This window comes from Poromitra crassiceps, assembly GCF_964638095.1.
Source record: "Poromitra crassiceps genome assembly, chromosome: 29".
Taxonomy (NCBI): domain Eukaryota; kingdom Metazoa; phylum Chordata; class Actinopteri; order Beryciformes; family Melamphaidae; genus Poromitra; species Poromitra crassiceps.
The window spans coordinates 4,982,410-4,999,995 of record NC_139641.1 but is presented as its reverse complement, the minus strand read 5'-3'; the positions used below and the strand labels follow the sequence as shown (position 1 = coordinate 4,999,995).

The 17,586-nt window shown below is 42.8% G+C and overlaps 1 protein-coding gene across 1 annotated transcript in view; it reads right to left on the bottom strand.

Annotated features, from left to right (window-relative positions):
• Positions 1-17,586, bottom strand: part of col6a4a (collagen, type VI, alpha 4a) — a 136,249-nt gene that overhangs the window by 15,460 nt on the left and 103,203 nt on the right. Inside the window, exons 30-40 of the mRNA XM_083662796.1 lie at positions 14,308-14,370; positions 14,074-14,136; positions 13,560-13,595; positions 11,319-11,355; positions 10,007-10,018; positions 7,985-8,208; positions 6,442-6,711; positions 3,946-4,042; positions 2,711-3,072; positions 790-960; positions 186-303 (exon numbers count right to left, since the gene is read on the bottom strand). Coding sequence (XP_083518922.1) covers positions 186-303; positions 790-960; positions 2,711-3,072; positions 3,946-4,042; positions 6,442-6,711; positions 7,985-8,208; positions 10,007-10,018; positions 11,319-11,355; positions 13,560-13,595; positions 14,074-14,136; positions 14,308-14,370 — 1,453 coding nt within the window. The remainder of the gene's footprint in view (positions 1-185; positions 304-789; positions 961-2,710; positions 3,073-3,945; positions 4,043-6,441; positions 6,712-7,984; positions 8,209-10,006; positions 10,019-11,318; positions 11,356-13,559; positions 13,596-14,073; positions 14,137-14,307; positions 14,371-17,586) is intronic.

Sequence of the window (17,586 nt, the reverse complement as noted above, 5' to 3'; positions counted from 1 at the left end):
CTAACATACATGTCTTTGACAGGAGTATTAACCCTAACATACATGTCTTTGACAAGAGTAATAACCCTAACATACATGTCTTTGACAAGAGTATAAACCCCAACATACATGTCTTTAACACGAGTATTAATGTGTGTGTGTGTGTGTGTGTGAGAGAGAGAGAGTGAGTGTGAGTCTGTTCTTACGGGCGAGGACGGAGAGGAAGACTCTGAAGAAGCGCTGGGCGTAGCCTTGCTCTGCTGCCGTCAGCCGGTCGACCTGGATCAGATGCTGCTGCAGAGGCAGGCTGGCCAGCTGCTCCACCTGTGCGTAGGGATGGGGATCAAGATCCAGTATCGATCAATAATTTCTCAAAACCAAAATATCAATAAGGTCTGAACGTATCAATACTGCTATCGAGACTAACGCGTCCTATAACAACGTTATGTCTCGAGAGACGAGAGTCATGTCATTTACCTCAAATCACTGGTGCACAAACAGACATCGATTGTCCAATAAAGTTTTTGAATTCAATTAAATTGTCTGCAAACCGCCGTTAACTAAACAAAGAAGAATTGAATTGCATCACCAGGCTAGACAAATGTAACTCTGTTCACAAATCAACAGTCACAGACTCACAGTTAAGCAATAAAAGCAATACCAGTTCTGTTACGAATTTATTGTCGTCTCGTCTTTCCACCAAATCATAGGAAAGTATCGATAGGGGTATCGATAAAGACGATTGTTAAGCAGTCTCGAAAACGGTATCAATGCAGTATCAATAAAAAATGAACGATCCCCCATCCCTACCTGTGTGCGGTTGTAGTTGTCGCCCACGGCCACGACGAAGAGCGCCACCCCATTGCACTTGGCATGCTGGGAGATGTAGTGCAGCTTGGCCTGGTCCCCGTAGGCCGTCTCTGCGCCCACCACGGCCAGCAGCACCTTGCTCTTCCGGGCCCGGCTGGCCTTGAGGAGCACCTGGTGGTCGGGGTGGGAATTACAGAGTGACTCGCGATCAGTGTTGGGGGTAACTCATTACAAAAGTAACATATTACCTGTAATATATTACTTTTAGCAGTAACTCAGTAATATAACTTATTACTTATAGGATTTCAGTAATATTATACCAGTTACTTTGTCAAGTAACTCAAGTTACAAATTGAGTTACATTTGATTAAATCAAAGCACATATTTAAAAAAGATACAATCATTTCCTAATCAAACTGCTCGACGCAGGTAAATGACGTGCAGCGCACAGGCCCTCTTGAGGCGTCCTTGAGGCATCCTCTCAGCCTCTGGATTGCCTTTGCCACGGGAGGGTCTGGTGAGACGAAGGAGGAGCACGGCCGGGAGTAACCCACAGAGCCTAGATCCTCCATGCACCGAAGGGCCAATACTGCGGCGTAGCACTAGCTCTATTGCAGCGGATTGGGTGTTCTCGCTTACCCCTCCCGCGGGCAACGTTGCAGACAGAGTAGTAAGGCTGATCCGTGAGCGGCTTTTCTGGGACGCGAATCGGGGTCTTAATTGGCCTCGGCTGGGTCTACTGGGCGAGGGTGTATGATGTTGAGAGACCCGAAACACCTTACGACCCCAGATAACATCACTGATGACGCGTCCCAGCGCATGCGGCAGTAGTGTATTTGAGAATGTGTTTTTATGCAAATAACCACTACAGATGACAATAAGAAAGGAAAATAAGAACATTTAGAATTTTGGACTGTTTACATTGATTTCAAGGTGGTTGAAATAATTTTTCGGGATGGTTCCGGGGCGGCAATGTCATTCTGCTGCTGCTGTTATTTTGGTGAAAGTAATGCAAAAGTAGTGTAATAGGTAATGAGTTACTCTACACAGAAAGTAATATTGTAAAGTAACTTATTACTTTCAAATGAAAGTAACTAGTAATATGTAGTATATTACATTTTGAAAGTAACTTGCCCAACACTGCTCGCGATACAATACTATGACAATACGTTGCCCACGATAACGATGGTATCACGATACAGCACCAGTGAGTGTATCTATAATGTATTGCAAGAGGAAGTATCATGATTGGGGTGTAACAATACGCGTATTCCCACCTAAGCGTGTACGAGGCTTGAGGTTCAATACGCATCGCAAACCAAATCAATGTGTCACTGCTGAACAGTGCAAGTCTTCTCCAGGGATATCATGGAAAACTAAAACTGAGATGAAAAAGACGTCATGAATTGAAATAAAACCATTAACTAGACTGTGAAAATAATAAAATAAGTAAAAATACATTAAACATTTTAAAATCAAGGAGATTTCTCAGGGATTTCAACTTTGTTTTTGCTGTTATCACCCCTACTCATGATTATGGATGCAACAATACACTCAACTCACGATTCGATACGATTCACAATACTGAGTTGACAATACAATTTTCTCCTGATTTTTTTGATTACAACATGAGTAAAACCACAAAATACTGTCGTTTTCCTCGTCTTTTCTTTACCAAATTAAAGAATGACTTTCTATTTCTGAGGTAGGTTATAACTGCAAAACACAAACTTTGCAATGAATGGATATTTCCTTTTCTTTCTAAAAGAAAAACTGAAAAAAAGCATTGCAATTCATTTTTCGTCTCACCAAATTGAATCTTGAATCTCACACATTTGTATTGATATTGTATCGATATTCTGTCCCACCCCTACTGTACCTGGTTGAACCCCTACTGTACCTGGTTGAACCCCTACTGTACCTGGTTGAGGGCAAACTCCAGGGTTTGTCCCAGTTCAGAGGAGCCTCCCTGCTGCTGCATGTTGTGGAGCACGTGTGTCTTCATGGCGTCATGGTTCTGAAAGGTCTGCAGGCCGAACTCCAGCTTGGCGGTGCTGGGTCTCTGCTGGACCACGGCCACGCGGGCCCGGCCGTCCCCCCGGCCGGGAGTTGAGCTCACCTCCAGCTGCTCCACCACCCCCCCCAGCAGCTCCTGGAACCCGACAAACTGGTCCGCCTGGATCTCCCTGGAGCCGTCCACCACCAGGGCCAGGTCCAGATCTACCGGCTGGGGCCCCGGGGTCACCTGCACGCCCGCACACTCCTCCATAGGCCGGCAGGGGTCTGAAACAACAACAGCAGAACGTTTCAACCACTGTTGCGGTCGAGTTATGATATCTCAAGTCTCCAGTGTTCGAGTCCGAGTCACCAAAGAAGAGTCAGAGTCGAGTCCAGAGTTACTGAACATGAGCGTGAATCCACATGTAGGTGGAACCAGGCCCGGCGTTAGGGGGGGGTCTGACCGGGCCGGGCCCCCCCATTCAAAAAAAAAAAAAAAATTGTGTGGCTAAAAACGTTTTTCTGTTTTAAAGTTTAAAACGGAATCTGGCTGTCATTAGGCATTGATTAACTGAATGCTATTGGTAACTGTTACTTTGAACAGCCATTTGCAATGATTCTGGCTGGATATTAACTATTGTAAATTTGTCACAATGAATGCAATTTGTGCACAATGTGTAAATACATTTAATATGAATTGTTTAGGCCTAATTATTTGTAAAGTCACAACACATTAGAGATGTGTGTAGTTCTTTATAGATTTAGCCTCTTCATTTGGCTCTCAAATGCACCAGGTTGACGAATTTTACTTTAAAATGTACAAAATCTTCTTCCGGGGGAGAATCCCCCCGGACCCCCCTTGGGTAGCTTGGCCCCCCCAAGCTAGGGGCAGGCCCCCTCTGTAACTTGGGTCTGGAGCCGGGCCTGGGTGGAACACACGTGCCTGCCCTTGCACAAAATTGAATGTCACAGTATTAATATAGCAATTAATATCGTATGCCAAATTATTAGGGACTATTATTTTATTTTCATTATGGTTATGCTTATGTTTAAGATTATTATTATTTATTTATGTATTTATTTTATTTTCCAAAATAAGTCCAAGTCCTCGTCTCCAACTTCCAAGTCAAATGAGAGCCTATGAGCCTGGCTGTTTACCATAGCAGATGGCACAGTGCTTGACCTTCCTCAGCTCAGCAGCCAGGTCCTGTGACCTCCCCAGCACGGAGTAGATGGAGTTCCCCGTGTCGTCAGCCTGAGAGCAAACAGCAGATAGCATTATACAGCTCAGTAGCTCATTCAGTTCACTTGATAGCCCCTTATCACAAACATGTCTCAAAGGGCTTTACGTAGCATCATCATACACAACATCATATATATACACACACACACCATAGGTTACATAGAGACACTGCATGAAATAGGCCACGCCCATCACGGGGGAAAGCTCTCCATTCACTTCCATATACACCAGCGTCATTTTCCTTGAATTAAACATAGCTAAAAGCTGTTGTGTGGTGGGGCTGCGCAGACTTAATGTAAAAAATCGCCAATTAAAGTTTTTTTGTACTCCTGAGCAAAACAAGGAAGCCATTGAGAATTGGCGAGAAGAGAAATGTGGATCTAGCTGTCAAGGAAGTAAGTTGGAGTGCTATATATATAGTCTTCTGTATATATGATATTTGTGTGAAACACGTGACATAGGAGAATGCCAGGATTTGGGGGGGGAGTTTTTGTACTAGATTACATTAGGACACTACACAAACACAGCAAGTCTTTGGACTGTGGGAGGAAACCCACGCAAACACGGGGAGAACGTGCAAACTCCACACAGAAAGGGCCGGGGTGGAGATTCAAACCCACGATGTTCTTGCTGTGAGGCGACAGTGCCAACCACTGAGCTACTGAGCCCATGTATTTGTACATGTATTTAAAATACAGTTTTTAAAATAGAAAATATGAGTACCGGTAACTGTATTCCATTACGGTTAATTTGGTGTTCTGAATACAGTCTTTAAACATACATTACTTTAAGGGATTACTTTTTTTTTTTTTTTTTTGCTTTATTTGCTCTAAAATTCATACGAGGCAGGCATTTCTCATAAACAGATTTAAAAAAATGTGCAATTTGCAACACACACCACAAGAACATTTGACTGACAGACATGCTGAAGAAGGTGGCAACATGACATCAGTGATGACATCAGTGCGCGTCGTGACCACATCGCCCTCGCGTTTGCGTACATTCCAGAGTGACCCAGACCAAATGGGCTCAGCGATACGATTTTGAAGTATTCCAAAAGTAATCAAAAGTATTTTTAGAATACGTTACTTAACTTGAGAGTAATCTAATGGAATGCATCATAAATGACATTTTAGGGCCTGTATTCAGTAATCTGTAGTGGAATACTTTTAAAAAGTAACCCCCTGTTTAGAAGCTGAGAAAGGAGCTGGTCAGATGTTTGGTGTGGACACTGTTTCTTTGGCACATGTTTGCACCTAACGAGCAGAGACCACACCCAAGTCTGACTCTTGTTCTGTGGAAGCATTAGCAATAACCTCCTGGCTCTGCCTCGGCCATCTGTTTGTCAGACTGTAATCAGACCTGAGAGGTTTGTTAGTCTTTACTGGAATCACACAGGACTGATTCATCATGCTGCTATTCACCAGAAAGTTTCTGAGCGTTTCAACAGAAGCAAGAGAGTCTGAGGTCTGCCAACACCAGAACCAGCCGCCACAAGACCAGCTTCTTCCCAACCGCCATCAGCCTCACCAACAAGGCCCGGAAACCCCTTCCGCCAAGGGCCTCACCAACAACCCCCCCCCCCCCCCCCCCCACACACACACACACACACACACACACACACACACTGACACTACCTCCTCCTAAACTCAACTGAACCCCCCCCCATAAAACTGGAACTCATACTGTATCTAATTTAATGATTGTCTAACTGGGACTGGTAAATTGATGTAAATTCCCTGCACATTAATGCCTATTTAACTTAGCCTGGAAATTTCATGTACATTCAATGTAAACTCTTATCTAACTGACTGTAAATTCATGTAAATCCACTGCCTATTTAACGTCTATTTAAGTCAGTCTGTAAATCTCATGTAAATCCAACGTAAATTCATATTTATCATCCACAGAACACTTCACCACTCATGAACATATTGTATATATTTATTTGATTTGATTTGATTGCACTTGCAACTTTGTGATTGTCTTTAGTTATCTTCCTACTTCTTATCTCTGTATATTGATGTAACCGCTACGCTGCATACAGACACTAAGACACATTCCTCGTATGTAACTTGCATACTGTGGCAATAAAAGTGATTCTGATTCTGAACAGTTTCGGATCACTCCCTAAACACCTCCACCCACATGTACACCTGATGACTAAACACCTCCACCCACATGTACACCTGATGACTAAACACCTCCACCCACATGTACACCTGATGACTAAACACCTCCACCCACAATATATATATATATATTTATATATACACACACATACACACACATACTGTATATAGCCCTTTGCGGCCCACCTGCAGTACCTCCATGGCTCAGACTTTTGGAATGACTGGATTCATGGTTTTGAGTATATTATTATATTATATTATATTATTATTATTGCCTACCTCGAAGGCTTGCTGCACAGCGGGAGCGCTCCGCAGAGAGACGACGCCTGGGACGATGTTCAGGGCGCGGTACTCCATCACGGCGGTCACGATGTCCGCGGGGTCCTGGGTCGGGCCGGCCGAGAGGAAGACCGCCACCTTCCTCATCCTCAAGCCCTGACGCACGCGCTTGAAGAGGTTCTGCGCAACGTAGCGCATGGCCGCCCCCAGGTGGCGCCCCTTCGCGTTGTGCTCCAGGGCGATGTTCTTGACGGCTTCGATGAGCTGGTTCTTAAGATAGATAAGATGATAAGATAATATCAACTTTATCGTCCCCCGAGGGGAAATTTGTCTTGGGCAAAAAGTGCTACAGACAGCTGCAATCCCAAGCAATACAAAACAAATCAACAAACCAAGACTAGGGATGCACCGATATGAAAATTTTGGCCGATGCCGATAACCGATATTAACATTGCTGTTATGGCCGATAACCGATATTTACCGATGTCGATATGATCTGTATAAAACCACATTTTTATGATCATCACATTTTGTACATACTGAAAAACACATGTTAACACTGAATTTGAAAAAGTTATGCATTTCTTTATTTGCAAAGCCTTTGGAAAAGCCCATAAATCATCGATTTACTGCATTATTTCATATCAATGTGAAGAATTTGGCTGATAATGATAACCGATATTAACATTGCAACATCTGACCAATACCGATATGACCGATATGTTAAAAAATGACTAACATCGGCCGATACCGATTATGATTGCCGTTATATCGTGCATCCCTAACCAAGACACACGCACGTTATATAAAATATAGACATCATTTACTTAGACTTTATAAAGAAGAAAGATCAACCGCAATCATAGACTAGGGATGGGCATTTCTAGCAAAAACACTATTCGAAATTCGCTGGCCAAAGTCGACTTTTAATCGAAATTCGAAAATAAAAATAAAATGTAAAAAAAATTAAAAAATCTTTTTTTTTTTTTTTTGTCAGTGAAATGTTGCATTGTCTCCCCTGATTCTAAGTATAGTCGAATCGCTTGGTTTGAGCAAGTAAAACAATTTTTATAAGCATTTTAAGCAAGGTTTATGGAAAAATGAATGGCGGATGAAATCCCATGAAGAGGGAGAGGTTGCTTATAAAAATTGTTTTACTTGCTCAAACCAAGCGATTCGACTATTCTTAGAATCAGGGGAGACAATGCAACATTTCACTAAAAAAAAAATATATATATATATATATATATATATTTTTTTTTCTTTCAAAAAACGAATTTCGAATTTCAATAATAAAAGTCGACCTTGATAATAACAACGATTATTCGAAAATTCGAAATTCGATGCCCATCCCTATCATAGACCGAATTCATCACAATTGAATGGTGCACAAAATACACTAGAGAATAGCATACACAAGAGAAGAATTTGGTAAAATAGTGCACGAGCCCTGTTGGATGGAGATAATCAAACGTTTTAACCTCGTAAGAAGAGCCAACAAGATTGACAAAATATCCACAGACACAAATGCAAAGAGCGCTACCTTGCGGTGGTAGTCGTGGAAGCGGATGAGGTACTTGGTGTAGCTGCTGTAGCCGATCACGGCCACCCGGGCGCCGGTGGGACAGTTGCTCTCGGAGATGGAGAGGTCGTCCAGCAGGGACAGCACGGCCGAGCGCTGCCTCTCGAAGGCTGCGGGCGTCACGTCCTCAGACATGTCCAGGCCCAACACCAGCTCTGTGGGATAGGCTGGGCACGCCGTGCGACCTGCCAGCAGAGGGCGACAGTAACACCGAGTGTGGTAGAGAGGAGGAGAGGGGTAGAAAGCAAAACTATGGATGCACGATATATCTGGATAAATTATCAGTCGATAATGGGAAATGTATACATGTATTATTCAGATAATGAAATTATAGTCATATCTATACAAAATGAGTTGTTTAAGGTCGAGGGCGTTTTTCTCCCCGTGCAATTAATTCGCAGGTCAATTACATGTATACATTTCGAACCTTGATTCGAAGATCAATCTCACATGCGCTCATACCAGTACCGGCATACAAAAATAATTATGGACTAAGATCATTCTTCCAAACATACACCAAAATTTGGAACGAGATCCCATTCCACACCAGAGCAATAACCTCCATCTCACATTTCAAAAAAGCCTACAAACAATATCTGATGCTAGAAAACACCTGTAATCCATGATCCGACTCACCCCTAGGTTTTAATTTTTTGCTGTTGCTGTTTGTATTGATGAATGAATGAATGTTTGTAAATGTAATTGTTTTTGTTAGGTCTGTAAAATTGTATGTAGTGAAATTGAACATGTTCTTGTATATTGATTATTTTTTGTTTAATGTACTGCAGAAGAGGAACCTGCTGAAAACCAGTTTGTAACTGAGTCAGGCCAGTTAAATGTACATGCAAAATGTAATTTTTATCCCTTCCTGTATAAATAAAGTGAACTGAACTGAAATGAACTGAACTGAACCTATATCCAGTCGATGCAACCCTGCATACCAACGGCAAAGTTTCACTTAGCGATATTGTGGCTTTTACTTTTTTGGATCCAAGGTCGATTTTTCAGAAATTCGCTTCCGACAGACATATCTGTTGCTGTGAATAGTCACGTTGGTCAAAATTCGCCCCGCAATTTTGTGCTGTTTATTCACATCGCTGTTAGTGTGTAATGAGCGTTACAAGAAAAACTGCTTTGGATACATAAAATTTAAAAAAATCACTTTTTGTGTTTATTTGATGATTTCCTCTGTTCTCGCCTTTATCTCGACTGTAAATCAGTTGGTACCTTTGTTTTGAGAAGTGCTCTATAAATAAATGTACTTAGCATTATAGATCTTGTTAAGGAATTATCCAAATCAACCTGAAAGTAACTGTAGTACGACAACACATTGTTTGATATTTTGCCTGTGTGGTCCCATTACTTCTGACTGGACCAAACCCTGTGATGATTTAAAGTTATAATGTCAGTTTAATTGGCAGGATTTTAAAAGCTGACTATAATCAACCCTTTTTGTTCACAGTCCCCCATTTTGGGATGCCAAATGTATGTGGACAGATTAAGACAAGTAAAGTCATTCATTGTAATCGACATAAACTCAACTTTTCCCAGCCTTGTTGCATTTCATTGTATTTCTGCAACAATTATTGCGTTTGGACTACTGCTCTAAATGACTTTCATTACACTCGTCTAGTTTACTATGCTGGTAAATGGCAGTAAATCAAGAGTGTGAATTATCAACACAGCCTCCCAAAATTGTGCTCCTGCTACACAACATAAATACACAACAGAGATTAATAGCCAACAGTTCTTGGTCCACATGAATCTCTCGTTTAAACACTGTGGGAGAACGCTGTGTAACTGCCAGGCTTCCTCTACACTCATACTGACGTGAGTGAGCCAAAGAAAGTAAACAGGAGCGAGTGGAAAACTAGCTTTCTTAACATCTGGTTCCATCTCACTAACAGTCACGAGAACAAAACCCAGGAGTGTCATAATATGCTTACCGCACCGTGCCGACAGAGACAACATGGAGATACGTACCTTGGGAGCATGCTGTTTAGGGGAGAAAATAAGATCGTTTAGAGTTTAATTGATATCATCGACACAGTTTGCCAAGGCATTGACAGCATGCATTCACAGCCTTGTTGATGAACAAGATCTTTGATACAGCTTGTTGTGTGATGAGAAGATTGGTGACATTTTGACCATGGAGGCAGTGGATGTAAACCTACAGTACAAGGATTTTTAGGCTGAAATAAATCGTAGAAAGTAGTATCAAATTGACAAAAACTATACGATCATTCGGTCATATTTCCTTCTGAAGATATTATTGATTTTTGAAGCACTGAGGTTGACCGCTACGTGTCTGTTATTTCGACTGCCACTGTGCTTTTAAGATGATTCACTGCTAACCAGTTCCATCTACTAAAAAAATTGCTGTTAGCTAGCAGCTAGTGGGTGAAGTTTGGTCGAAAGACAATAGTTCCTACTTGAAACTGCTCACAACAAAGTCTGTGGATTATCTTGAGTGACCGGGTCATGGTTTCTGGAAAGAGACATTGCTGTTGAGGTTTTCAAATGTTTTTTTGTTTTTTTTTGCGGTTTGAGCACCACAAGCCGAGTGCCATCCAGTTCCATTGTATTGGAGAGAAGGCAGACATCTCTACGGCAGATATCTCTAAAACTCGGCAACTCACACCAAAACCATCTAGATGGATAAATACCACTACAGGTAAGAGGGAAAATATGTATTTTTGATTTGGGGGTAAACAGTCGCTTTAAGCATATATTCAGTGTAAGATAATGCAACTTTATTGATCCCCTTGATGGGGAAATAGGTAAGTAAAACTGGAACTCATACTGTATCTAATTTAATGCCTGTCTAACTGGGACTGTAAATTCATGTAAATTCCCTGCACATTAATGCCTATTTAACTTAGCCTGTAAATTTCATGTACATTCAATGTAAACTCTTCTTTAACTCAGACTGTAAATTCATGTAAATCCACTGCCTATTTAACGTCTATTTAACTCAGTCTGTAAATCTTATGTAAATCCAACGTAAATGAATATATATGTACTCATGTACATATTGTATTTACTCGATCTGATAGCACTTGCAACTTTGTGATTGTCTTTAGTTATCTTCCTACTTCTTATCTCTGTATATTGATGTGACCGCTACGCTGCATACAGACACTAAGACAAATTCCTCGTGTGTAACTTGCAGACTGTGGCAATAAAAGTGATTCTGATTCTGAAGTGAATAAATACTGGGCTGTCTTGTTCTTCTCACTAAACAGCTGATCAAAGATCTGGGTGTAAATTTGAAACAGCTTTCTGTGTCACTCACCACAGTTCTCTCTGATGTAGGTGATCAGCTCGCATTCCTGAGACCAGAGAAACATGTTATCCTGTGCAATGTCATATCTCATTCTGCCAGAGGTGAGACCAAGGGCCCTATGTTCGTACTGTACAAGCGCTACTTGCTTTTTGCGCTTGCCGGCCAGTTTGCGTGCGGCTGCCAATTTGTGCGCCGGCCATGATAGCAGCCACATTTTGCGCTGGTTTTTCCGCGTCTGCACAGCTGTGGGTGTGGCTTATGCTAAACCAGGCGTGGCTGCGCTAAATCCTCACGTTATGATACCATGTGTACTAGGCACGCAAACCGTTGCCCGACTTTAGCGTTTAGATGAGCTGAAAGCACCTCCTTTTAATATTATTTAATATTTTCTTCCCGATTTTTTTACCCCCCATTAGTGCTAATTTAATTTATTTATCCTGGTTGCTGCTCCACCCTCTGCCGATCTGGGGAGAGCCGAAACTGGCTCCATGCTTCCTCCGAGACATGGGCAGTTAGCCAGCCGCTTCTTTTCACCTGACACTGGGGAAGCTTCACCGGTAGGACATAGCACGTGGGAGGTTCACGCTATTCCAACCAGTTCCCCTCCCTCTGAACAGGCGCCCTTAACGACCAGAGGAGGAACCACATTAGCAACCAGGATATTGCATGTTTTTGGTGAAGGGGGTTCCTAATATGAAGGAAACCCCCGGGAGGCACGGGGAGAACATGCAAACTCCACACAGAAAGGCCCTTTTGACGACCCCACCCGGGCGGTGGGCACTCGAGGGCATGCGGACGGGCAGGCATTCCTTCAGCGTTCACAGCGTCCCAGGTGGGAATCGAACCCGGGGACCTTCGAGCTGTGAGGCGACAGCGCTTACCACTGCACCACCGTACCCCCCCTAGCTGAAAGCACCTCTTAACGCAGCACAAGTGGGCGCGCACTCTTGTTCTCCGCTGCTCCGGCACAGTGAAGGGGAAATCCTTTATGTTACGAATGGATGTCCCATTAAAATACAAATGCCAGGATATCAAATTCTGCTGCTAAAATTGCAGAACAGCAGATTATTTAGTGAGGCAATCCACTATTATTTGTTGAAAAACGTTTTTCCAGTCAACCAAAGAAATCCTGTTTGCACTGCGCGCAAGTGGCGTTTTGCGCGGCACGGAGAATAGCAGATGACTTGGGCATGCCTCGAAATTGTGCGAGTTGCTAATTAGCGGAAGATAGGGCCCTAAGTCAACACTCTCAAGTCAGTCTCAAGTCAAGTCCCAAGTCTAAATGTAGACCAAGTCAAGTCCATGTCATTAATATCAAGTCTCAAGTCTAAATGTAGAACAGCAAGTCAAGTCAGAACACATCTAGAGTCCAGTATCAATTTAATATCTTAAAGAAACGTATCACTTCCAATCTAAGTCGTTTACGCAAACATACGATCTCGAGTCAAGACTTTAGAAACCTTCTCCAAGCATCTCATTTCTAGATTTGTACGTCTGTTTGACAACTGCCATCACACAGAGGATTTGAGAAGCGTGGCAGGGAGAACTCGGCATTGACTTTGTCTGACATTATGGGATATGAGTCTGTCTGTGATACAACTCTGCTCAGTTAATCGTAGACACCAGCTGATCCAATTTAAAGTCGCTCATCGTCTTCACTATTCTAAGCATAAGTTGCATAAGATCTATACCCTTCTGTCTCACCAATGTGTGACAGGTGTCAGAGGGCACACTGTCTCGTGCCTTTTGGTTCTGCCCTTCACTAAAGGGATTCTGGGCAAAAATATTTGATTGGTACTCTAAGGCCTAGAAAATAACCCTTCAGCCGGAGACAGAACTCGCCATCTTCGGCTGCTTGGAGTCCTTACAAGCACAAAGGCACCTTATGCGGCTGGTAGCACTATCTTGTAATATATAATATATATAATATATATGCGCTTTCTTTCTTTCTTTTCTTTTTTCCCTTCTTTTCCTGTGTCTGAGCATGTTCCTGTTTGTTTTATTTCTTCGTGTGTTGTTCTGATTTTTTTTTTTAAATGTAAAATAAAATATTGAACGAAAAAAGACTTTAGAAACCTTTTCAAATCATCAAGTAGAGTCAAGTCTCAAGTCACCAGAACCCAAGTCAAGTCTCAAGTCTTCTCTTCATGCATCAAGTCAAATCTCAAGCAATTAAAACTCGACTTGAGTGCGACTTGACTTGATCCCTCTGCATTGGTGCAAGGGATCAGTTTACAGGTTATTACTTACAGTCTTGCCTCTAACTCCTGGTGGACCTTTGGGGCCCTGGATGGAGAGAAGACAGATATCACAAACCTCACATCATGTAAAAATATATCAATCAATCAATCAATCAATCAATCAATCAATCAATCAATCACATATATGCATTTATGCTTCAAAAACCATAAAGGTGGGCATCATTTGCAAAGATTATCTTGCTGAATTGCTGGTGATGCCATCAGCCGGCTAGAGTCGAGATCAGACGGGTCTGTTCAGACCACTGCAACTTTTCCCTGCAACGTTCTAAAACTGTTTCGATTCAATGCGAATCATTGCTGTGAATTGGCCTTTAGGCTGCGGTAGCCTATTAGCTAGCTAACGTATCTATTAGCAGCTAGCGTTAGCAGTGGCTAGTAGTCCCATGTTAATATTGACATAGGTTAGGATGACCAGATGCCCCGGAATTTGGTGCTTTGTCCGCGGTTGGCGCTGTCCAAAAAATGTCCTCAGATCTCCACTCTATGGACGGTGTTTCACTCACCAGGTGTCCTGGTGGTCCTGAGTCTCCAGGTAGTCCCGACTCCCCTGGCCTGCCTGCATTCCCCTGCACCACCACAAAGACATAGAGGAGCCAGTCATGAAGCAGAAATACACTACAATCAATGATGACTTTCATACATATGCATGCACGCACGCACACACACACACACACACACACACACACACACACACACACACACACACACACACACACACACACAGGTGCGTCACTCACCCCTCTGCCCACGTTTCCTTTGGGGCCCGGAAATCCTACGGGTGCCTTCAGGCCGCTCTCTCCCTGGACACGAGAAAAAAAACACAACAAATACATATAATAATACTAGTGAAGTAAATACACCAAAAATAATAGATAGGTCATTTGATAATGAAAATAATTGTTAGTTGTCATATATGTGTCATGTATGTGTCAGTACCATACATATAAACAGTTGCTGCAGAAGTGCAGGCTGTTTATATGAAGCCATCACATGCTGTATTTGTGAGCTCATGCTGGGAGAGGATATCTAATCTGCTGTATAAACACTTCTGAAACCCAAAGGCACCTGTGTGTAATATACACTGTATATTTAACGAGATAAACAGTTCAAATAAACTCTGGTATCCTTATCTTTTATTTCTTTTACGTGCACATCTCTCTGACACGCTCATTCTGGGATCACAGGCTTTTGACCTTTGACCTTGATTATCGGATGCTTGTAATTATTGGCGATCTGGGAGCTGAAGTGTTTTCTGTGCTTTCCCTCATCCTAAAAGTCCCCCTGCTGGCTAAAGGGGATGTTAGCTGAAATTAAAAGTGAAATGGCTCTAAAATGTAAAAGTGGAGCCTGGCACTGTGGCCACGATTTATTGTATGTGACAATATACAATTCCAGCTCTCGTTCTCTTTTGTGTGTGCATCAATTAAAAGAGATAAAATTGGTTCCCTCGATGTCCTCTATATGTGTCTACAAATTGTCAAAACATGGCCTCATAATAGAGCTCTGGATATATAATATATCCGGCAGGAGACTGAGGTCTGCCAAGACCAGAACCACCCACCACCAGACCAGCTTCTTCCCAACCGCCATCAGCCTCACCAACAAGGCCCGGAAACCCCTTCCGCCAAGGGCCTCACCAACAACCCGCCCCCCCCCCCACACACACACACACAAACTCACTACCTCCTCCTAAACTCAACTGAACTCCCCCCCCATAAAACTGGAACTCATATCTAATTTAATGCCTGTTTAACTGCACTTTTAATGCACTTTTTATACTCTTTTTTTTAAGTTTTGTTGTGATGCTTTTAAATGTCCATTTTATTCTCTTCTTTTCTTTTCTTTTCCTGTCAACCATTTTATGTGAAGCACTTTGAATTGCCTCTGTGTATGAAATGTGCTATACAAATAAACTTGACTTGACTTGACTTGACTAACTGGGACTGTAAATGAATGTAAATTCCCTGCACATGTAATGCCTATTTAACTTAGCCTGTAAATTTCATGTACATTCAATGTAAACTCTTATTTAACTCCGACTGTAAATTCATGTAAATCCACTGCCTATTTAACGTCTATTTAACTCAGTCTGTAAATCTCATGTAAATCCAACGTAAATTCATATTTATCATCCACAGAACACTTCACCACTCATGTACATATTGTATATATATTTGATTTGATTGCACTTGCAACTTTGTGATTGTCTTTAGTTATCTTCCTACTTCTTATCCCTGTATATTGATGTGACCGCTACGCTGCATACAGAGAGCAACAGGCAGGCAGGGAGGGAGAGAGGGGAGGACATGCAGCAAGTGCCCACAGGTCCGATTCGAACCCGGGGCGATGCGAGAAGAACTGAGCCTTAATGGTACACGTTCTACCAGGTGAACCACCTTCATCAAAATGTATTTAAACCACACCGAAGCCACAACTACTGGATATCACATTTCTGATTTCTTTTTTAATTAATTAAAGGACCGATTTTCACCACGCTTTGTATCATCATGACCTTCTCTTCATGGTTTTCTTGCACCGAGAGCTCTGCAGTTCCGTCTCAGAATGATGCAAAACGTGTCATTCTGACACGGAAGTGAACAGGGGCCAGTTGCACCAACTGGTCTTACACTGGTCTTAAGCTAAGTTGGTCGTAACTTTACGACCTAACAGCTACGCCGGTTGCACCAAGACGGCTTAAGCCTTCTTTTCACTACGACCAGGCGTAACTCTTACGCCTGGTCAGGAGGAGGCGTAGCGCCTGCCTGTCTCCGCGGAGACCTTTTTGAGTCCTTACCGTCATCGTCGTAACACAGCCAGTTCTCCGTCTTTGAAAGCACGATGTTAGATTATAACTAACTAGTTGTGTGGCTTAGCCTTCCCAAATGTTGCCGTTAATTTTTTAGAATTTAATACATAGAATTGGGAACGTTACATTCAATTTCATTCAGACTGTCTGTCTGGCTCAATCGCCGCCATTTTTCCCCCGGAGCGAGGGAGGGTGGGAGGAGGGAGGGTGTTTTACAGTAGTGGCTGATAGAGCGTAGTGGCACAGTGGCGCTCCAAGCAGGTCGCGAGGCACATTTTTTGCAACATCATCCAATCAGGGTGCATTCCCTGGCAATTCACATGGACGCGCATTGCTACGACCAGCATAGTTAAGACCAGACGTAAGCCGTGTTGGTGCAACAGGCATAAATCCACTCTAAAAACTGGTCTTAACACGTTCACTGCCATTGGCGAGTCAACTCGTCAAGCAGAAACCAACGGTTGACTGCCAATGACGACTCAACTCGTCAAAAAAAAAAAAAAAAAAAATTTGACGGTGGGACGTTGATCTAACCCTTTTACATCTCCTATATAAATATGGGAGCCACCGAACGTGTACAACCCATTCCACCGACCCACTAAGAGGCGACAGTGCTCTCCAGAGTAGAAAAAGCCGAGCCAAAACTGCAGGGGAACGCGCGAGGAAACCATTCTCATACTGTAAAATGGATTGGCGAAAACGCTTTCGCTTTCGCGCATTATCGCGCTGGGAGCTGGCGGTGGGGGATTGCAAATTTGCATAATAGATTATGGGTGCAACACACTTTGAAACACCGGCAGAAAGCCCACAATCGCACGCAGCTTCATTCCAGCTGAGCTCACAACCGAAACGAACGAGCCCCATGCAGACTCGCCCAAAGAGCAGCCGCCAGCAGCCAGGCAGCACAGACAGGCAGAGCCTCGCTTGTACCGCTGCAGCCACAGAGGGAGGAGAACACACACGGAGGGAGGAGTTTGAAGGAGAGGGGGGTTTCCTGCTGCTATGGAGGAAATTACTGTTCAAAACTATTGTATGTCTGACGTCTTACGCCAAAAATAAATGGTTAAAGTGACTGTTCTATCGAATTTCACAAAAAGCCATTTATCTCAGCTTAAATTTTCAGACGCTGAAACCATGCTGTATTCTACTGCTAATTCCTACATAACTACTAACTCTACAAACTAACTCTTTTAGACAGAGAAAGCACACA